General features: G+C 48.0%; 2 protein-coding genes across 9 annotated transcripts in view; both read left to right on the forward strand.

The window, feature by feature from the left end:
- Positions 1 to 8,602, forward strand: part of Znf451 (zinc finger protein 451) — a 91,989-nt gene extending 83,387 nt beyond the window's left edge. For all 8 annotated transcript variants that reach the window (XM_023561675.2, XM_023561673.2, XM_063256917.1 and 5 more), the window contains one exon: positions 6,995 to 8,602. Coding sequence is in view for 4 of the 8 variants with exons in the window: in XM_063256917.1 (XP_063112987.1) it covers positions 6,995 to 7,041 (47 nt within the window). In the remaining 4 variants the exon portion in view is untranslated. The remainder of the gene's footprint in view (positions 1 to 6,994) is intronic.
- Positions 8,603 to 9,546: 944 nt separating this feature from the next.
- Bag2 (BAG cochaperone 2) lies at positions 9,547 to 19,406 on the forward strand. Its single transcript, XM_003480021.5, has 3 exons — positions 9,547 to 10,407; positions 17,568 to 17,677; positions 18,221 to 19,406. Exons 1-3 carry the CDS (start codon positions 10,295 to 10,297, stop codon positions 18,631 to 18,633), a joined length of 636 nt encoding a protein of 211 aa, XP_003480069.1. The 5' UTR covers positions 9,547 to 10,294; the 3' UTR covers positions 18,634 to 19,406.
- Positions 19,407 to 20,798: the final 1,392 nt, after the last annotated feature.

Genomic DNA, 20,798 nt, shown 5'->3' on the forward strand with positions numbered 1-20,798 from the left:
TAAATTCAAAGTATGTCTTCAGCATGTAGCAGGGTTTACATGTTTATACTGTATTTTGAAGGCTTTTGGCATATATTGCCTATAGCTACAACACAGGTTTTTCTGGTGCCACTGTACTGAAATGGACACTGCTACAATCAAAAGATGAGTCCTAAATGCAAGAAATCAACAGTTTCATTGGTAAAACTTACTTCTTGTTGGTTTAGAGCACTGTCACCATCCTTCTGCCAAGTGGGTGAATGTGCAGGTGGGTCTTTGCTTCCCCCAGGCATAGCCACTGAGGGTCAGACCTGGATTCCATTGTGACAAATTAGATGTTTGCAGCAGTGAATGATAAAGATGCCTGTTAACGCCTGTGGTGCTCAGGGATACGTACACCAAGGTGCAACACAGAGTGATGTGGGTAAAAATCCTGATCTGTCCCTTTTGCACAAGTGTCCCTTTGCTCTTTATAGTACCAAGTGGGTGAATGCAAAGAGTGCATCCCATGTCCATCAGGTGAAACTGCTGAGGTACTCAGCTGGCTACTATTACGCTAAAGTACATAATTTCATTAGAAAAGTATGGAGTGGGTTCTGATAACCTCCAATAGTGCCCCCCCCTTGTGTGTTGAAATACCGTAGTTTCTTCATTTTATATAAAAACTTAGGCTTCTAAGTATTGTCTTCAGGTTCACAGGTTGAAAATTTAGGTACTGCTTCTATATGGGTACTTAACCCCTCTTACTGGATTCTTCTTACCCATAATTGTTCTTAAAGAGAGTGCAACTAACAGAAAGGAGAGTAAGAAGGGCACAGACCTAGCTGCAGAGGAAAATAATAAAACAGACTTTCCGCATTTGAGCTTTTGTTTATTCATGTGGCTTTGAATTGCTACCCAATGTTACTTAATTTCAATCTAAAGGATTCTCTTTAGCATTTCTTAAATGGAAGATCTCCTAGTAATGAATTCCTTCAGTTTTTATGTGAAAATATCTTAATTTTTTCATTCTCACAGAATAATTTTACCAGGTAGGCAATTCTTAGTTGATGTTTTTGTTTTTTACCTATTTAACATGTCATCCAGTGTCTTCTGACCACCATGGTCATGATGAAGAGTGAGCAGTACATCTTAACTTAGGATCACCTATGTGTGACAAGTTGCCTCCTACTCCCCCTCACTCCCAGCTCCCCTGCACGCACTCTGCATGGCAGTGGAGATTACACCTAGGACCATTCACATTAAGTTGCTGAGGCAGGACTTAAATTTGAGATCTCCTGCCTCAGCCTCCTAAGTAGCTGGGATGATTGACATGTGCCACCATGTCCCGAGTTACTCCTCTCTTGCTGCTTACATGGTCTGACTTTCTTTTGTTAGTGATACAGGGAATTTATTCCATGACTTCAGCACTGAGCTATGTCCTCAGCCCTTTTGTTACTTGGAGACCAGTTCTCCCTATGTTGAAATTGCCTGGGCTGGGCTCAGACTTGGCAGTTGTCTGCCTCATCTCCCCAGAGTGCTAAGATTAAGTCTTTGACTTTTGTGGTTGAACTATAATGTGTCTCAATATACTTATTTCAATGTGCCCTTGGAATTCATTGAGGTGCTCAGATACATTAAATTCACATTTTCTTTAAATTGGGGACCTTTTCAGCCATTCTTTTTGTCAGTACTCTTTTTGTCCTGTCTTCCTTCTTTGAAGACCATGGTTTTTAAGTTAGTGCAGTTGATGGTGTCTCTGAAAGTCAGCTGTTGTCACCGGGACAGAAGAGCCTGGCAGCTGCCCCTTGAAGCAGAGGTAGTGTGCTCTTGGCTTTGGTAGAAGAGGGGAGCTGCTCACAGGGCAGCTACCAAATGAAGCACAGAGGAGAGGGGAGGCGCAGGAGAGGACAGGCCTGGCATAGTGTCTGTCCCCGACCCACTGAAGGGGCAGTTCGGATTCATCATTAGAGGCCCTCAGGCCTCTTAAACCATGTTTATTTTTCTCTCACAGTAGATAATGTGAATTGTATCTTTTCACTCACTTTTCTTTTGCTAACATTTGTTCAACTTTTCTAATGAATTTTTCATTTTAGTTATTGTGCTTTCATCTCCAGACTTACTATTTGGTGACTTTTATTGTAATTTGTTGTCTCCTATGGATACCTTCATTTTGTTCATATGTTCATAGTATCTTGTTTAATATTTTTATTCTTGAAAACTAGATACTCAGCTGTTAAAGTGTGGTACCTCTGGAAATCAAGGCTTACATTTTTTCTGAAGTTACTGCTCTTGGTTGTTGAATGCTGCCATCGTGCATTTTTTTACTTACCCAAATGCTCCATGCAGAAACTTAAGTTCATTGTGATACATGGTCAATGAAGTCTGCTCTTTTAGATGATGATTAGCTTTAGTGTTTTGACAGATTTCTTGAAAGCCAGGAGCTACAAATAAAAACCACCCCTCCCAGTCTTCATGGAGACTCTTTACCAGGCCGCCTCCTGCCTCTCTAGTCAGGCCTGTCCGCAGCCTGCATGTCAGTCAGGGGTCTGCTCAGCCTGCGCCTTGTGGTGGGCCAGTACCTCGCTTTAGTTGATTTCCCTGTCCACATAGGCACATCCTAATGCCCTATTTTCCCAAAGAAATTGTCTCCTGAATTTTCCTCTGAGGCTTTGGGTGATCTATTGCATGTCAATCCATGGTCTTTTGCCTGGTTTGCTGTAAGGTTTTGTTTTGTCTGCCTTATATTTCTCCAACAGCATTTACCACTTCTGCTTGAAGTGGGTTGGAGAGAGTTGAAACAGATGAATGCCTTGTGTGGGCCTTTTAGACAGAGGAGAGCAGACAAACAGGATGATTCATGACTAAGCTCTGCTCTGTTGTGCTTGGACTCGGAGACAGAACCCCACACTGAGGACAGCAGCTGCTGCCTTTCTCAGCAAAGGCTGGGGCATGCTCCTCCTTTTCCTGCTGTCTTTGTTGTCTTTGTGCCCCACCGACCCCAGCCCTCCATTTAGTTCAGTGTGTCTCTAAATTTTTGTTGTCCAGCGCTTTGGTAAAGTTACTTCTTACTATTCTGTTCCTCCTTTTTAAGCCTGTATCTCTGCAGAGGTACAGAGACTTCGTGCTGTTATTTGTTGAATTCACTCTGGAATGAATTTTACAATATTCACTGCTGAAACTAGGCCTGAATTTTTTTCTGGAATATCTTTTGGTATTCATTTTCTTTAACATCTGTCAGTAGACACCTGATTTTCCATTTCATTTTATATCATTTGGAGGATTTATTTTAAAGAAATGTGTCCATCTTACTCATATTTGAAAGTGTACCAGTGTAAAGTTATCATAATAATACATTATAAAGTTAGTTCTGCAAGGCTCAGACTTCAAACTCTGCCTTCCAGTAGTAAGTAGCAATTAAAGCTGTGCACTGCTTTGAGGTTTCCCACGTTGCTTATTGGGAGTGTGTTGAATGCTCTCTGTGTGATTTAACCAAGGACTTTGTAGATTTAGGAGAAACTCATTGGCTACCATGGTTCCTTGCTTTGATGATGGCAACTAAAACTAAAAGCAACATTTAAGTTTGCCTTATTTATTATACTTAGACCTTAAATAGGTCTAATATGAGAAACCCAAAGTGTAAAGAAATTAAAGAACAAAATGAAAAACATGGGTAGCAAATAGGAAAGTAGATCTTTGGGGAAGAGAAGGGATGTAAAGATTAGAACTGAGCCAGGCATGGCAGCAGTACACGCCTATAATCCCAGTACTTGGGAGGCTGAGGCAGGTGTATAGACATGAGTTCCTGGACTACAAAGTCAGCGCAAAGCCAGACTGGAAAAAAAAATAGAACTGAGATATGTTCTGTGCATGTAATTATGGAGGAATGTAATTATGTACTGCAAACAGGTACTAATGAAATTTTTTTAAAATAAAGCAACAGTACATATTTATAATCAAAAACTTTAATTGAAAAATTAAAAAAATAAAGGGGAGCATACTGACAAAGATCAGACCAGTCCCCTAACAAAGTAAAATACATGGAAGACGGAAAAAAGCTCCTCCACTTTCCAACTGGAAGTGGAACTACTGATTGGTTTTTGTTTTTATCCAGTCTTTTAATTGGCAAGATTAATTAATATATGCTCACTACCAATATTAATACATTAATATTTTACTATTTCACTAAGCTTTTTTAAAAAATGAGTTGGAGAATAATAGCCTTTTTCTTCTATTATTTTGTGGTTACTTTGCAATATATAGATAAAAATACATGTAAAACAGCCAGGCATACACCTGTAATCCCAGTATTCGGGAGGCTGAGGCTGGAAGATCACCGTGAGTTTGAGGCAGCCTAAACTACATAGTGAGACCCTGTTTCAAAAAAATAAAAAAATCAGGCTTTTAGTATTTCTTTGTTAAGCTTCTGGCAGTCCTGGGCACTTTTCAGCTCGCAGATGCATGGCTTCAGTGTCTGCCTCTACTCTGAGGTGACTGCCGCACATGGGCATTAAGCACTTGAAATGTAGCCTGATTGAGGAGCTGAATTTCAATTTCATTTCATTTTAATTAATGTAAATATATGTAGTCATTGTCCATGTTGGACAGCCCAGGTACAAGCTGTATTCTTTTATGGCTGATTTCCTTTAATTATACTGTTTTGGGGTTTTTTGGTACCAGGGATCGAACTCATGACCTTGCACTTGCCAGGCAGGTGCTTATGTGCCGCTGAACTAAATGCCTGGCAATCATACTGTTTTTGAAGCATCATCTGCGCGTTAATATATAACTGTGGTTTATTTAATCATCCCGTCATTTATAGACACTCGTTTGTATGTTTTGCTGTTAGAGTCACTGAGCTGTGGGCATTCCCATTGGTGTCCCTTGGCACCCATGTGTCCACATTTCAGGGCTGTGACCTAGGAGAAATGCTTATGTAGATGGTGCCAGGCTGGCTTTTCACAGTGACTAGTCTGATGAGTAGGTGGTGAGTAGTATACTAGTATTTCTGTGGCTTGGTTTATGGTTTTCTTCTCAGCCATGTTTTCTGTCTTCCGAGGCTGCTGTAGCTTATGTGCTGGGGATCAAACCCTGTCCCTCAGGCTTGCTAGGCAAGAGCTCCCTGTGGCTGTACCCAGCCTTGATAAGCAGTGTTTATTGGCCATTTCGACAGCATCTTCCGTGAACAAGTTTTCAAGCAAGTCGATGTCTATTGGATTACCTTTTATTTATTTTTCTGGGTTGAAAATCTTAGATACTGTTTCTGGATTCATTTTCCACATCTTGCAATTTTTTTTCTCCATGACTTGCCTTTTTGGTCATCAAATGGTGCCTTTTTTTTTTTTTTTTTTTTTTGCAGTTAGGATCTTGCCGTGTTTCCCAGAATGGCCCCTGACTGCTAGAGTCTGTGATCTTCCTGCCTAAGCCTCCCGAGTGCTGTGCTATCTTGATTAAGTCTGGGCCAGCAGTCTTTTCTGTAGTGTCCTTTTTTTTTTTTTTTTTTGTACCAGGGATTGAATTCATGACCTCGTGCTTGCCAGGCAGGCACTTACGCCACTGAACTAAATCCCTGGCTTTCCATAATGTCTTTGACTCTTACCTAAGTGTCTTTGTTTCCCTGCACTGTGATCATATAGATATACCCCTGTAATCTCTTCGGGAAACTTTTTTTTGTTCTGCCTGACACAATTTGATATATAGTATATCAGAAATTTATTCTTCTATATTCCTTGAAACAGGGATAATTTTTCTTCACTATCTGGCCTATCAGCTGACCCACCACCCTTTATTTAAAGAAGATACTTTGCTCCCATTTATAGTGCTTGATCTGTAACATTTCCATCTGTATGCAGGCTTCTTTCTGATAACCTGGCCATAATCTTGGTCTGCCCTAGGGCTGGGTCTGTAGGTGTGTACTGGGGGGAATTTCTCAGAGAACTCACAGCTCCTGTAGTCCTGGCCTGAGGTCTTCCTCGCTGAACCTGTCCTGGGTTTTCTTTGTTGTGTCTTGCTGCTTAGAATTAAGAGGCCTCACCATAGCAAAGGCACCCAGGGGATACTTGGTAAAGAGTACTGAGATTGACTAACCGTGTCCCTCAGTGAGATGCAGCTGTGTTCAGCAGGTTCCCTGGGGCCTGGATCCCCGCAAGCTCAGGCAGCCCAGCAGGAGAAGCAGCAGCACTCTGAGCCAGCGCAGGCCCGGAAGTGGGGCGTGCTTGCCCTGGTGTCCTCACTCCCAGAAAGGAGATGGGGCAGACCTGTGGCCAGTGACTGCCTTCTTCTCAGCTGCTTCCTGGCTCCTGTGAGCTCCGTGGGCATTTGGCGAGTGTTCTGGAAATGACCTGTATGTGTACGTCTGTTACACATGAATTTCCCTCTGCCTTAGACACTAGAGCTTAAAGTGAATTCCCCCCAGCTTTATTTTCTTTTTTTTTGTCTTTTTCCTTTTTATCAGTACTGGGGATCAAACTCACAACTGCCTGCTTGCAAGGCAGGTGCTTATGCCGCTGAGCTAAATCCCTAGCCCTAAAAGCTAAATTCTTAACCGCCTGAAGATTTCCCCTTTTCCTAGCACTGACATTCCCTTTGTTCCATGTGTCAGAGCTCAGATCTTCTAGGAAAAGTGATATTTTTTCATGTTGAAACAGGTGATATCATATCAGTGATTCTAAGTCTGTTGACGTCCCTCATCTCTAATTAGAAGTAATTTGCAATTCCTTATATTATGTTCATGACTATCAAGTTGAGCTTCATCCTGTCCAGAAGCTTGTATTTAAGAATGTATGTATTTTACTGTGGAGAAACTTGGATATTCCTTTCCTTCTTGAAAAAAGTAGCCTTGATGGCACACCCTTGTAATCCAGCACAAGGGAGGCTGAGGCAGGAGAGTCACTGTGTTCAAGTCCAGCCTGAACTACATTGTGACACTTTGTCTCAAAAAAAAACAAAAAAAGAAAACATTGTGATAAATTTGCATAAAGCACATGTTGATTGAATAGTTCTGCCCTGAGTTTTAATGTTCTGTTTCTCAATGCAGACATGGAATTAGAAGAAGCTATTCGGAGGAGTCTGGAGGAAATGTGATGAGAACTGCTGCTCAGCTGCCAGAACCGGAAGCCCCCTGGGCATCCGGAGCCCCACGCCCTCACCTCAGCCTTGTGTTTTGCGCTGTGGGACAGGACTGGAATGAGTGTTAAGGGAGGTGTCACACGCGTCTTCCCACGCAGGAATTGCAATGTGTCATGTTGACTTGGGGCTCATGTGTTGAAGTTAAGGCTTTTTAAAAAGCTCTTGACCATTGTGTTTTGCAAGTAGCATTACATCTTTAGTTTTATTCATACTGTACAGATGATTCTAGTTTATATTTGTAGGAGTAAAAAATGTAAATAACTCACTTTTCCCACAAGTTCTATGTCTTACGTGGTACTTACATGCAGTGCCTTTGAGGAGCTCATTTTGATTATCAGAAGCAGTCAGTGGAGACTGATGATGGCAACAGTGATTTTCTTTGTGGGTGCCATGCATCTGGACATTGCGCTGTATTTAGAGCAGCACATAGCTAAAATAAAAACTTTTTTTCAGAATAATGATGAAAACGAGTTTGTACTTATTAGACTTCTTTGTGACTTGTATGATCTGTTGAGGGGATGATGTCAAAGTAAATGCATACTACTAAACTTATTTTTAACAGTAGTTGCTTGATATAGTTGTGTAAACATAATTTTCTTCAAAAATAATGAAGCTATACTGAGTACTAACGTGCCTAAGTCTGGAAACTTTGTCCTCCATATGGAGCATCTTCATTTCAGCTATTCATCGAGTTGTCCGTCTCATACATTGGGCATTCTGTATTCTTAAATGTCAAAATTTTTTTAATGATGTAAGTAAAAGACTGAATGGCTTTCATACTTCTTTGTGGATGGTATGTGGTTCACATTATTGAGCCAGAAGTGTCTTCTAAAAATTTGGAGTAGTATTTACCAAATGTAAACTACTTCTATAAAAGACTATATAAAGCTTTCTTGAAGTTTAATAGAAAGATACCACAGAAAGAAACTCTTCATTCTTTGCAACACTAGGTATAAAATGAAATTACTGGTTTGTTTTAGTCTTTTAAGTCCACAACAAGTATTGTGCCACTGAACTACATCCCTGGCCTGTTTTTATCTTAAAATGTCACTCTGTCTGTCCTACTTGCACACGTTTTTAAAGAAGCTGTAGTTTGAAACTATTAATCATATTTCCACAACGAGTGCGTGCTTTTTCATTGTTTCCTGCAAGTGGCCAAGTGAAGCGTGGAGCGTCACCATGCTGGCTTCCTGAGGGCGGGAGCCCACTCAGTGGCCAGGGCTGAGGGGCTGCTATCGCAGGAGGAGATGGTGGCCTAGGGCCACAGGACGGAGACCCACCCATGGCCCAGCTCCAAGTGCCAGAACTGATGCTTCTGATGGGACCAGAAACAGGGGCATTCCATCATGCTCCTTAGGCTTGGGTGGGGTTTTTAATGTTTTAGTAATTGTTACTGTATTTCTACGCACTAATTTAAAATTTTAATTCATAATTTGAACTTAGTTGAGACATAATGACAAAGTTATGTTAGATTTTTATCAGAAATAAATGATTTTTCTTTTTTGGTTTGTTTTGAGCCAGGGCCTTGCTTTGTAGTTCAGGCTGATTTTGAACTCACTGTACAGCCCAGAGAAGCGTCAAACTCCTAGTGATCCTCCTGCCTCAGCCTCCAGAGTGCTGGAGTTACAAGTGTGTGCCACCAAGGCCTGGCTATTTCTGAAACAGGCCTTCACACTGAGCTATATCTGCAGATGGTTTTTTGGGGAGACAGGTCTCACCAAATTGAATAGGTGAGGCTGTACTTTTGAGCCTCTGTCACTGAGTGCTGGGGTTCCTGCTCTGGCCTGTCTTTATTTGCTCAGGTATGTACTGAGCACTTACCACATGTCAGTGACTGGCCCAGCCCAGCCCCCACCTCTGTGTAGCCTGCGCAGGACCTGGCCATGTTCCCAGCTGCCCACAAGAGGGATATCGGGATGGACCAAGGAAGAGAACTTGATACTGCGTGACGGGCTGGGCAATCCATGCCCAGGATGGGTACTGACAAAGACTTCAGCCCACCTCTGTTAGCCAGTGCGTGGGGAAGGGTAGCACTTACAGCAGGCTAATAAAAGAACAAAGCATTCTTGGAAGGATGAGACTGGCACTAAAGAAACTGCACATCTGCTGCACTGCCTAAGAGCCTCGTGGTCCAGTCTGACCCTGTGCTCCAAGCGCCAGGCTGCGCTTGCCCTCAGACTCCTTTCTAAGCTGTGCTCCCTGCAGAACGCACAATGGGGAGAAGGCTGTGCTGGCCGGAGCCGCGGCCAGGGCTGAGGAAGTCTGAGCTGCAGTGTAGGGCGAGAGCCTGGCCCTGGGAGCGAGCTGCAGGGGAGGCGCTGCCGGGAGGGCGGGAGCGGGGGCTGAGCATCCGCTCGGAGGCGCTACAGTCTCAGCTTGTGTCCTGCGGGTCAAAGCCATTACGTAGCCAGTAACCGGCCAGGTGACCCCTGGCTCGGCGGGGTTAGCGTGGCAGAGGCGGACAGGGCTCCTGGCGCTGTCAGAGCTCTGGCGCGTTCAGCCTCAAACCTGTCATTCTATTCTTGTCTTTGGGAGAAGAGGCAGAGAGCTACCGTGAGAGGGACAAGGCTCGTTTGTCCGCCAGTACGGGACATTGAATCTGAGGCTTTCGCCCTGAGCTACGTCCGCCCTCAGTTACTATTATTTTATTGTTTTAGGAGGGTCTTGCTAAGTTGCTTGACCTCAGCTTGAACCTGTGATCCTCCTTCCTCAGCCTCCCACAACTTGAGATTACCGGCACTCGCCCTGGCCGCCTAAAACATCACGTTTTGGGTTTTTGCTTTTTTCTCCTGGTTGCGACGGGATATCATGCAGTTCAGGTTGGGCTTGAACTAGCAGCGATCCTCCTGCCTCAGCCTCCCGAGAGCTGGGGTCACAGGGCTGAAATACAACCTTTTAAGTAGCAGATCGGTGTATTCGGAACAAGCTCCCTCTCCCACTGACCTTGACAGCGTCCGACCTCTGGCTTCCTTCTGCCAGGAGAAGGACGCGGTGCGAGCGCTTCACCCCCGGTTCCTGCGCCTTCAGCTCGGGCACAGCACCGAGGCAGGCGCGCGAGGCCTCTTCCCTCGAGGGGCTGGAGCCTGGGGACGCCCGGGCCATCCTACCCTGCAGCCACGAGGGCGGGGCCGGGCCGCGCCCGCCCCACTGCCCTGCCCTGCCTTACCCTCGCCACCGCCGAGCGGTGCGGAGCGGAGCGGAGCGAGCCATGGCGCAGGCCAGGATCCAGGCCAAGGCCAGCGAGGGCCGCTTCTGCCGCTCGTCATCCATGGCCGACCGCTCGAGCCGCCTGCTGGAGAGCCTGGACCAGCTGGAGCTGCGGTGAGCGGGGCGGGGGAAGCAGGGACGGGGGAGCCGGGGAGGGGCGCGTGCTTGGAGCCTGGACCGCGAAGCCCGGCGGCCTCGCCTCTCCGCTTCTTCCGGCCGGCAGGCTCCAGGTCGCTCGCTCGCTGCCTCCCTGTCTGCGTGGCGCGTCCGTCGGGCCCTCGTTCCCTAAGCGCTCCGCGGACGCTGCGAGCGCGCCCACGAGTGCAGGGCGAAGTGGAGCGTCGGGGCCGGCCGTCCCCTGGGCAGCCTCCGCGCGTGGCCGCCCCGAGCCCCGCACCACACTCTGGGCACCCTCCAGGGCCGCGCCGGCCACCTCCTGCCCTCCGACACAGGGGTGCCTCGCGTGCGGGCCAGGGACCCCACGCACTGCTGTCTGAACGAAAGCCTCGGTCGTGAATGTTGAAATCTTGCATTTGTTTAATGGAAAGTGAATTCTGATTACCGCACATAGTAATTAAATGACAGCTTGTTTAATTGATAGTACCGAGGAGGAAATGACACTGCCTCTCACTGTCCATTTAAACACTTTCCTAAGCCGGGCTCATTGCAATCCCAGAGCTAGGGAGGTTGAGGCAAGAGGGTCACTGCGACTTCAAGGGCAGCCTGGGTTACATCATGAGTTCAAAGCCAACCTGAACTACATAGTGAAACCCACTCAAAAAGACCAAACCAAACCAATTTTCCTAATAATTCAGACTTGCAAGTTTTACTTCTTCCTTAAAAGAGGCAATACTGGCAGAAATTTAAGGAACTATTTCAGAAGGTGAGCAAAAATAGAAAAACACCAAGGCTGCACCTGTTAAAAAGTTTTCTTGAAACCATATGGGCACCAAAGTGTTGCACTGCACACTAGACTCATGCCCAAGGGGGGCTTTTTAGGAAAAAACCGTGGAACTCTCAGGCCCCCTGCTCCAGTAGTCATGTCACTTTAAGTGTGAAATGTCCTTTTGCATTGCCAGATCTCTGCCAGCCCTCCCTCCGCCCTCCCCGCCCACCTGTGGAGGAAATTCCTTCCCTTGAAAGCTGAAAACAGGCTTTTACCACATGCTTCACAACTGCAGTATGATCAGGCCTCTGTGGTGCTTTAAATGTACTAAATACTTGGTCTCAGCTACAGGCTTAAAGAATTTTCATCTGTTCCTAGTACTTTCTCATTACATTAGTCTTTACTTTTTTAAAAAAAAAAAACTTTACACTGCATCTCATTTTTTTTTGCTTCTGCCTAAAAAGATACTTTTCTCTCTGCATTTTCATGACCATTTCTGTGGAGTCCGAATTGCGAGCACGCTGAGGATAGCTGCTTCTCAGCTTCCTGTGACATCTAGACAAGGTGCTTCTTGCCTGGGTGGGGTCCTGTGGCCTTGGTCCCACCGGCGGGAAGTTGAGGCCAGGGATAAATGACTGGTCCTTGGCCCTGAAGCTAAGCAGCAGGGAACTCACACCCCCCTCGCTCTCCAGGGCTTAGCTCTGCCTGTATTGTAAATTAGATGTGTCCTATTTCAGAATGTCAGACAGCTGTGTGAGGGAACAGGTAACTTTTCTGAATGAAAGCGATGGAAATTCAGTGTGAGTTAGCCTTTCATCATCACAGGAGCTCAGCAGGTGGGGAGGGGGCTAGGGCTGGCTCAGGTTGCTTTCACTGACCCCCTAGAGGTCTGACCCAGCCTGTCCTAGACCTGCTCTTTCCCTGCTAAAGTTCCCCATGGGGACCTGACTCGTAAAGCACTGCAAATTAGCACTCTGCAGTCCTCCTGTAGCAACCTGCAATTAACAAGGCGTCTGTCTGTGCTTTGTCACGGAAACTACCCCCCTCCTGCCCCCTGAGTTGACCAAGGCCATATCTGTCCCCATGCCTGTGCAGCATGCAGTGCTGTTGTCCCCTGCCCAAGGCACTGACCGCTCCACCCTGTAGTCTTTGAGTGAAATCAAGCACCTTCATGAGGAGGAAGACCCTGCACCATTTACGCTGCCAAAAGTAGTTGACCAGGTAGGGTTGCGATTCTCTACCACAGAGTAGCAAATGGGAGGTGGGACAGCTTTGAGGGCTCCTCCTCGGTGCGGTGTGAACGCACCTCAGAGGCAACGCCGACCTCCCCAGCCGCCCAGAGCCACATGCCAACTCCCAGAGGTGCCTTCCAGGCCATGCTGTCCCCTCCTTTCTGTCTCAGTCACCAGCACCTTGTTGCCATAGGCAAGAACATGGCCAAGAGTGCCAGATGATTGTGCCAAACTCCCAGAGACCTTGAGGCTGGTGACCCAGGATGGTGCCACAACCCATGTGACTATTGAGGTTCTTGGGGTGAAGGACCGCAAGAGGATGAGAAAATAAAGAAGAGACAAAGCTGGGATCAGGTGGAGCCCTTACTCTCCTGATGGGAGGAAAGGAACTGCTCAGCCTCTGTAACACGTTTACTTATACCCTCCAAAGAAGAATGTCATTTTAGCCCCGGGGCCTAGCAATTTGTTTGCCTGGCTGGCCTGGGCCCCTTGCCTTCTTGGAGCTGGAGCAGCTTGTTTACGTGGCTTGTTTTGGGCTCTCTGTTTTCAGCGACAGGCCTTGTATTAGCCCCACATATGATCTGTCTCCAGCTTTATAGGCTCCCTACAAGACAGCTGAGCTGTGCTTTCATCCTTGTAACTATGCCGACTGCTGGGTTTTTTTTTTTTTTTTTGTTGTTGTTGTTGTTGTTAAAGCTGCTTATTTAATTGGAGACAGAAAAGATGAGGATCAGTCCCTTCCTACTGGGGCCTGCTGCTAAGAGAAGCAATGTCAGATGAGATAGGAGGGATAAAGGGAGCCAGCCCAGCCAATTTATCTAACCAGAGTCAGAAAATAGCAGGGAGATGGGAAATAGTGACACAGCTAAGAATTTTCTAGAACTAAAGGAAAAGCCATAAAAAAAAAAAAACCTGTGTAAGGATAGCAGTAACATATACAGATATTTTCAGATAAACTCAGTAGAGATCTGGGTTCAGCTTTGGAAAAAGAAAAGCTGTAAACACAGAGGACATGTGAGCTGCTCCCCAGGGAAGCACGAAAGGGGCCTGGGGTTTGAAAGATCACTGGGCTGACAAGGGTCCCAAAGGGAAAAAACTACAGGGGAAAAAAACAGCACACAAAAGGCTTATGATGCCCAGAACCCTGCTGTCTTTATATCCTAATGTTAAATTTGCTTCTGCTATGAAATAAAAATTATGTAAGAATTTCTCTAAGAGTGAAATCTAGCTTTCACAGGGAAACTATCCTAGTAATTTTTTTTTTTGGGGGGGGGGGAATTGAAATAGGGTTTTACTATGTAGTTCAGGCTGGCCTTGAACTCACTGTGGAGCCCAGGCTGGCCTCAAATTGAGACGATCCTGCCTCAGCCCCTGAGTGCTGAAATTACAGATGTGCCCCACCATGCCTGGCTAACCCTGGTAATTTCTGTTAACAGGTAAAGAAACCTGTGGGGGTGGGGGGAATCTCCCACAAAGTCTAAAAAGTTCTAATTTCATTTAGTATTATTTAATGATAGAATATCTTCAAATTTATATTTTTTTCTTTCCTTTTAACCCATTCTTTCCCTCCACAAATTCACTATTGTGAATAACTTGTCAATGAAGCCTTCCTTTTTAGAAGAGAATTGAATTCTCTTTATCAACTTGCATCTGAATACAAACCTGGATGTTGAGAAATTAACATATTCTTCCATTAACTTCTCATCCACCGGTCGATCTGCCATTTATGGAAATGTTGGATTCACGGCTGACATCTTAGTGGTATTTCCTGTTGGTGCCAACTCAGTCTGTGGAGTGTGCCAGCTTCAGTTTACTGCTCACTGTCACTTTGCTCCTTTAAGCGCCTGAGTGAAGAATGAATGGTGCTCGAGAGGCCTGCGAGACATCGGTCCTGTCTTGGGGGAGACTGGCCGTGTGCTGCCCAGCTGAGGCTTGGGTCACACGCTCCCCAGCTCTCCACCACCAAGTGTTCCGAACACAGAGGCCCACACAGCCTCCACCCTGGCTGCTGACTCTGTGCTATTTCAGGGTATGACAGGTGGATGTGGGGAAAGCAGTGAGTGGCTGGGCTGGGGACCATGCTAGGACACTGGCGACCTGTCCCTTCTGCTCCTGTGTGAGGCAGCACTCAGACGAGCTCTTCGTAAACTTAGATTTCTGGGATCATCCAGACACACTGAGGACAAGTCTGTCATGTCAGTCCCTGAAGACCGACAACTCAGTTACAGGAACCGTGATACAGGAGTCCGGTGGAAGTGGAGAAGGTTTAAATATGCGAGTTTCCCCTGTTGTTTTGACAGTGTGCAGCTGCATCTTTCGCGGACAGCAGCACCTCTGCGGTCCAGGAGGGCTGCACAACCACTGGAAGTCTAGCCGACTTCCCTCTGACAGACAGACAGACAGATGCCGCCACTGCACTGCCATGCACTGCAGGCCTTCTTAGTACCGTGAAGGCAAAACAAAAAGTGGGATTGGAAAGCAGGAGGCAAAAACTTCTGGTGCAGGGGTGTGAGGAGGCACTGTATGTCTTGCAGTTTTTCATAGCATCCGCCCTCTGCAGGTGAGCTGTGTGGAGAAGCTGCTGGCTTCCTGTTGAACAGGGGGCCCTGCTGCATGGCTGAACAACAGATCTGGGGAGTTTTCCTCTCCTGGATGGGCAAGGGTGTAGTTCAGAGACTTGACAGCAGTAATTGACTAGAAAAGGTAATTAAACTCATTCATATTAGCAAAAATACCTATAAAGCTACTATAAGGAATATTTAAAATTCTAATAAAAGCCAGGCAGCGTAGTACATGCCTGGAATCCCAGCACTTGGGAAGCTGAGGCAGGAGGATTGCAAATTCAAGGCCAGCCTAGACAATAACTTGTCTCACATGCACTGTAAGCATGTAAAAGAAAAAAATGAGAGTCAAGAAATGGATGGACAGGGGCAGGAAGGGAGTAAGGAGAGAAGTGAAGCTGTGTCGGGGACACGCAGCCGGCAGCACACGCTGTGGAACCCCGAGGGGAGGCTTGTGTAGGCCCCCCAGCAGTGTGGCACACAGGTGCAGAAGGCGGGGTCCTGCTGCTGAGGAGCTCTGGGGTGACCTACTGGCGTCCATCAGAAAGCGGGTTGGGGGATCCCCAGCAGAATGCGTGGGGAAAAGTAACTGCAGCAGCTGCACCAGCACAGAGCCTCCAGTCACAGTGCAGGACAGTTGGATGTGTGCAAGGCTGGCCCTGCACCCCAGGAAGGCGGCATTCTGAGTCTCATGGCCTCCGCTGCCATGTTAACACGTGTCTTAGCCTAGCTCGAGCCTCTGCGGTTCAAGCATCCCTCTGGAGGCTATCCTTGTCCAAGTTTCTGCTTTGCTAGTAACGAGGCCACCAGTGCCTCAGCTGGGCTCCAAAGCTTTGTTTTAGGCATCACAGGGGCATTTGTTTCAGTGCAGCCAGTCCCACACAGCACACTGAGCAGGCTAAAGGAGCGCTTACCCAACAGTGCACCACGTGCATGCTTTAACCCCTAACCCTGGAAAGAAAAACTTCAAAAACTGAAATTCTTAAAAAGGCTCCGAAAAACTTAAGTAATGAGACCTCACGCCCTTGAATGTGACACTATTACAAAGATGTCAAATTTCCTCCTTTTTGTTTTTCTTTTGAGGAACCAAATAAACATGTTGGAAAGTTTATATAGGAGAACAAAAGCCCACCAATACCTTCGTTATCTTTAAAGAATACTGGTGAGGGGCTGGGGATTTAGCTCAGCGGCATAAGCACCTGCCTTGCAAGCAGACAGTCGTGAGTTCAATCCCTGGTACCGATAAAAACAAAAAAGACCAAAAAAAAAGAATACTGGTGAGCTTGCTCTACCAAATACTAGGGACTGTTACAAGGCTGGTGCCATGTTTTAAGGTGCGTGTTGGTGTAGGATCTTAAGCCCTACTATGTGGTGGAGGCTTCAGAGGTAAATTTAATGTACAAGCCGTTAGGAGAATGACGGATTATTTTGTAAATCAGGGGAAAATGGTTCACTATATAGAAAAAGGTAAAACAAAATCCTTACCTAGGGTCTGCAGGTTTAGCTCAGTGGCGTAAGTGCCTGCTTGGCAAGCATGAAGTTGTGAGTTTGATCCCTGGTACCAAAAAAAAACCCAAAAAACAAAAAATTCTTACCTAACCACACAAGTGAATTCTGGTGGCAAACATGGAAAAATTTTAAACCATGAAGTTAATGAGAAAACCATTTTATGATCTGGCAAGGCCCAAAAACTTCAAAAGCATAAACTGTCAGGTAAACAGTGAGCACATGGCAGCAGAGTAAGGAGCCCTGAGCAGGGAGCAGGCGCCTGGCCTGTCACGCGATGCAAACCCTAACGCTAACCCGGTCATAGGAAACAGCCCAGACAAGGTCACCGTGCGAGATCTGCTGTGATAAGGAACCATATCCAGGTGGGCAGACACTCGGGCCCGTGGGGGCGGGCCTCTGGGTACGACTTGACCCCGGAGTGGGTGGGCAGCCTACACACAGACGGGGTCAGGGGCAGGGGATTTAGCTCAGCGGCATAAGCGCCTGCCTTGCAAGCAGGTAGTCGCGAGTTCGATTCCTGGTACCGATGAAAATTTAAAAAAAGAGAAAAACAGACGGGGTCAGGCAGGGGATATTGAGCAGCAACCAGAAGCCAGTGCTTAGGAGAATGTCCAGGAAACGCGATGGCCCCAGAAATGAAGTAATAGTGCAAAAACAGCAACAACAACAACAAAAAAACAACCCTCACATTTAAAATATACACAGTGCAAATAAAATAGACCAGTTACCCCATGCGCAAAGAGAAAATGGAGCAAAGTTAAGTCAATTAGAAATAAAAAAGCTGAGCACAACGGTGCGCCTGTACTCTCAGGATTCACTTTGGGAAGCTGAGACAGGAGGATCACTTTAAGAGCCAACTGAGCTGCACAGCCTGACTCTGCGGTCCTGTGTTCAAGCCCCTCTGTGTCTCCCCGCAGGCCTTGAACTTGCACACGTGGCCTCTCGCCTCAGGTTCCCCTAGGCTGGGATTACAGGTGCGACTTTTAAACATGAACGAACTATTTCAGAAAGCAATCCGTGACCTTAGATTTGGGCTGGGACCCATGCATCGGAAGAGGGCGTGGTGGTTACTGTTGGTTCTTGCAGGGTTGAAGCCCTGCGGGAGGCGGCCACCGCGGTGGAGCAGGAGAGGGAGGTCCTCCTGGAGATGATCCACGGCGTCCAGAGCAGCCAGGACATGCGGCAGATCAGCGACGGTGAGCGCAGGCCCTGGCGGGGCTCGGCCACTGCCACCCCACGGCATCCCCAGGAGCCGGGGCTGCAGACGGGGCGGGGGGTGCACAGGGCCGAGCGCGCACGAGGGCCCCGTTTCCTGGGAGCCGTGGCGCAGCTGTGAGCTCCACTTGGTCCTGAGCCCTTCTGCAGGCGTCCAGGTCCAGGCCAAACCCCAGGCTGGCTCCTGGCCGCTGTCCTGCCCGGCTGCCCCAGAGGCCAGCGGGGCATCCAAGTGGAGGTGCACTTCCTTCCCCGCGGCCGAGCCCCGCAGCCTCCGGCCCGACACAAGGCAGTGAGGTGGCACCGTGACCCCCGCCGCACAGGGCTCACCCGAGCGGCTCAGCCCACTCCGCTCTCCTCTTCACACAGCTGCGGGCGCTTGTGTCTAGAATCAGTCTTTGCCTTTGAAAAGTTCCACAGCAGAAGTGATAAAAGGCACAGTCAGGTGCCACGGGATGCGTGGTGTCCTTGAGGTGGACAGTTCATGCCCCATTGACTGACATGTCGCACCCTGTTTTGTTCAGGAGAACGGGAAGAGTTAAACCTGACTGCAAACCGCTTGATGGGCCGAACCCTCACCGTGGAGGTCTCGGTGGAAACGATTAGAAGCCCACAGCAGGAAGAGGCCCTCAAACAGGCCACCAAGGTCATAGACGACGTGGTCAGTAAGTTCCTGGACGACCTGGCCAGTGCCAAGTGTCACCTGATGGCCCTGCACAGCGCCTGCTCGTCTGAGGTGCCGCCGGGGCCTGTGGATCAGAAGTTTCAGTCCATAGTGATCGGTTGTGCGCTTGAGGATCAGAAGAAGATCAAGCGGCGCCTGGAGGCTCTGCTGAGAAACATTGAGAGCTCGGACAAGGCTGTCCGGCTGCTGGAGCACTCCAAAGGGGCAGGAGCCAAAGCTCTGCAAGCACACGCGGAAAGCAGGCTGAATTAGTGCCGGCCGCGGGCGCGGTGCTGTTGGCAGCAAAACCGCATCTTCACCTTCCGTGTCACCACGTGACAGGAGCAGTCGTTTCAGAGGGAACCATTGCCACGTCGGGACTTTACAGCTCGATTAAACCAGTGTTTGAACTACCTAGACTTTCTAGGCTGCCTCCTTGGTGCCAAGCGCTAGCGCTCTATTTCACTGTTTGGTGAAGGAAGCGGCTGTGCAGGCTCTGGCCTGCTGGCACAGGGCTCCTGCTGCTGAGCCACAGCCTGGCACGGAGGTGCTGGAGGTGTCGGGTAGTGGAGGGCTCTGCACTCACTCCACCCAGTGCCGAGGGGCTGCAGCAGATGATTTTTATACACTTGGACATGTGTACAGTGTGAGAAAGTCACCTTTAGTTTTACCAGTGATTAATTACATACCCACTTGGTTTCTCAAATGCATTCTTCTAGAATTTCTACGTTCTTCTTGAAAAGGTGCTTGTCCACGTAAAACACTGATTTGCATAGCTATGCCCTGATGGGCCGTCCCCTCTCCTGGGAGGAGGGCAGCTCTACCATGCGGCTGTTGCTAAGATGCAGCCACTGCTGAGCTTCAGCTCTGCACAAACCCAGCCTGGGGTGTCCTGGGTCACGGGCCCCAGGTTCATGGCCTAACGCTGATTTTTAAGTAGTATAAAAGTTGTGTCAGGTTTTACTGCCTTCAGTAATTAAATGTGGCCATTTCACTGAAATTTTTTCAAAGCTGATCATTAAATTTTTCTAACATTAAACAAGAAACACCTTATCTACTTTGCATCTTGCTTCCTGACAGGGTTGACCCATGTGCTGATCCCTCACCTGTGGGGGGTGAGGCAATCTTAGGACATTTACTTGCTAAATGTAACCAGGACTGCTGACGTACAGAAACCACTGTGCTTCTCTCCCTGCTGCCTTGAAACCAAAATTCCAAAGGCTTTTTTGTAAGAATGTCGGTGTTCTGAGAAGAGAGGAGACCCGCACTGACTTTACATACTTGGGTCTGGCTCCTTAGCCGACTCGGGAGGGCTGCGCGTCACCTCGTTCTAGACCAGCATTTTGCAAATGGGTGATGGAGCTTCCTTCAGCCTCCCAAGCACTGCCCAGCCTGGGAGGCACACGCTTGCCGTCACTGGCCACGGGTCCCCCTGCTGTGTCCCCCCCCCCACCTCTGTGCTCAGCGCCAGGCCTGCTGCAGGGTCCAGGCCACAGCTGCGGCCTGCAATCTGAGGAGCCCTGACCGCTGTGCCGCTGCCGTGCACACCTGCCCGCCTGTGCTGCTTTACGGCAGCCCTGCTCCCCGAGGAAGATTCCCCCTCCCTGGCCCGGGGCGTCCATAGGGTCCCTGTGCCCAGGAACTCACCTGAGCGGGCGGGAGGCAAACACGGGGACGGACACAGCCAGAAGGACTTCCCTGGGGGAGCTGGCACATGTGCAGATTATTATGCAGCGTTCGTGTGTTTGTCCCCTTCAAATGGCTGTGATAAATGACACAGAGGAAGCACATACATTCTTCCATACCAGGAATCAATCTTGGTGCCTTGTACTTGCCAGGCAGGTGCTGCTCGCCGAGCTATACCCCAACCGCTAATTTTGTCTTGTATTGTTTTGAGACAGGGTGTCCCCATGTAGTTCAGGCTGGCCTTGAGCTCACTTTGAGCCCAGGTTGGACTCAAACTTAGAACCATCGTCCTGCCTCAGCCTCCTGAGTGCTGGGAGCACACCTGGCAATACTACTTTTGGAGGCTGGATTAACAATTATCTAGAGATACAGAATACAGTTAAAAGAAGTGAGAATCCCGGAAAAGGGGAAGACAAGAGAAAGTTTGAGCTTGGCTGTTCTCTACGTGCAGGTCCGAGTACAAGAAACAAGCAGCTCACCCACTCCAGCAGGGCAAGGCCCATAAAGCCAGACCAGCCATGCAGGGCCTGACCAGCCATGCAGGGCCTGACCAGGTAGCATCTGTTACATGGGTCAGAAGTAGCCAGGCAGGTGGCACACACCTGTAATCCTAGCATTCGGGAGGCTGAGGCAGGATTGCTGCTACTTCAAGGCCAGCCTGGGTGACACAGTGAGCTCAAGGTGGGCCAGGACTACATGGTGAGTCCACTGTAGATCTTCCCTCCTCCAAAAAACCAAAACCAAAACCCCAT

The sequence above is a fragment of the Cavia porcellus genome, unplaced genomic scaffold (genome assembly GCF_034190915.1).
Source record: "Cavia porcellus strain 051 isolate PalLab524CR breed Dunkin Hartley unplaced genomic scaffold, mCavPor4.1 scaffold_10, whole genome shotgun sequence".
Taxonomy (NCBI): Eukaryota; Metazoa; Chordata; class Mammalia; order Rodentia; family Caviidae; genus Cavia; species Cavia porcellus.

Excerpts from the sequence above, each read along its gene's own strand:
- Bag2 (XM_003480021.5), top strand. The coding sequence starts at position 10,295 with ATGGCGCAGGCCAGGATCCAGGCCAAGGCCAGCGAGGGCCGCTTCTGC. Across the intron at positions 10,408-17,567 it reads CTGGACCAGCTGGAGCTGCG|GGTTGAAGCCCTGCGGGAGG; the intron begins GTGAGCGGGGCG and ends TGGTTCTTGCAG. Across the intron at positions 17,678-18,220 it reads CATGCGGCAGATCAGCGACG|GAGAACGGGAAGAGTTAAAC; the intron begins GTGAGCGCAGGC and ends TGTTTTGTTCAG.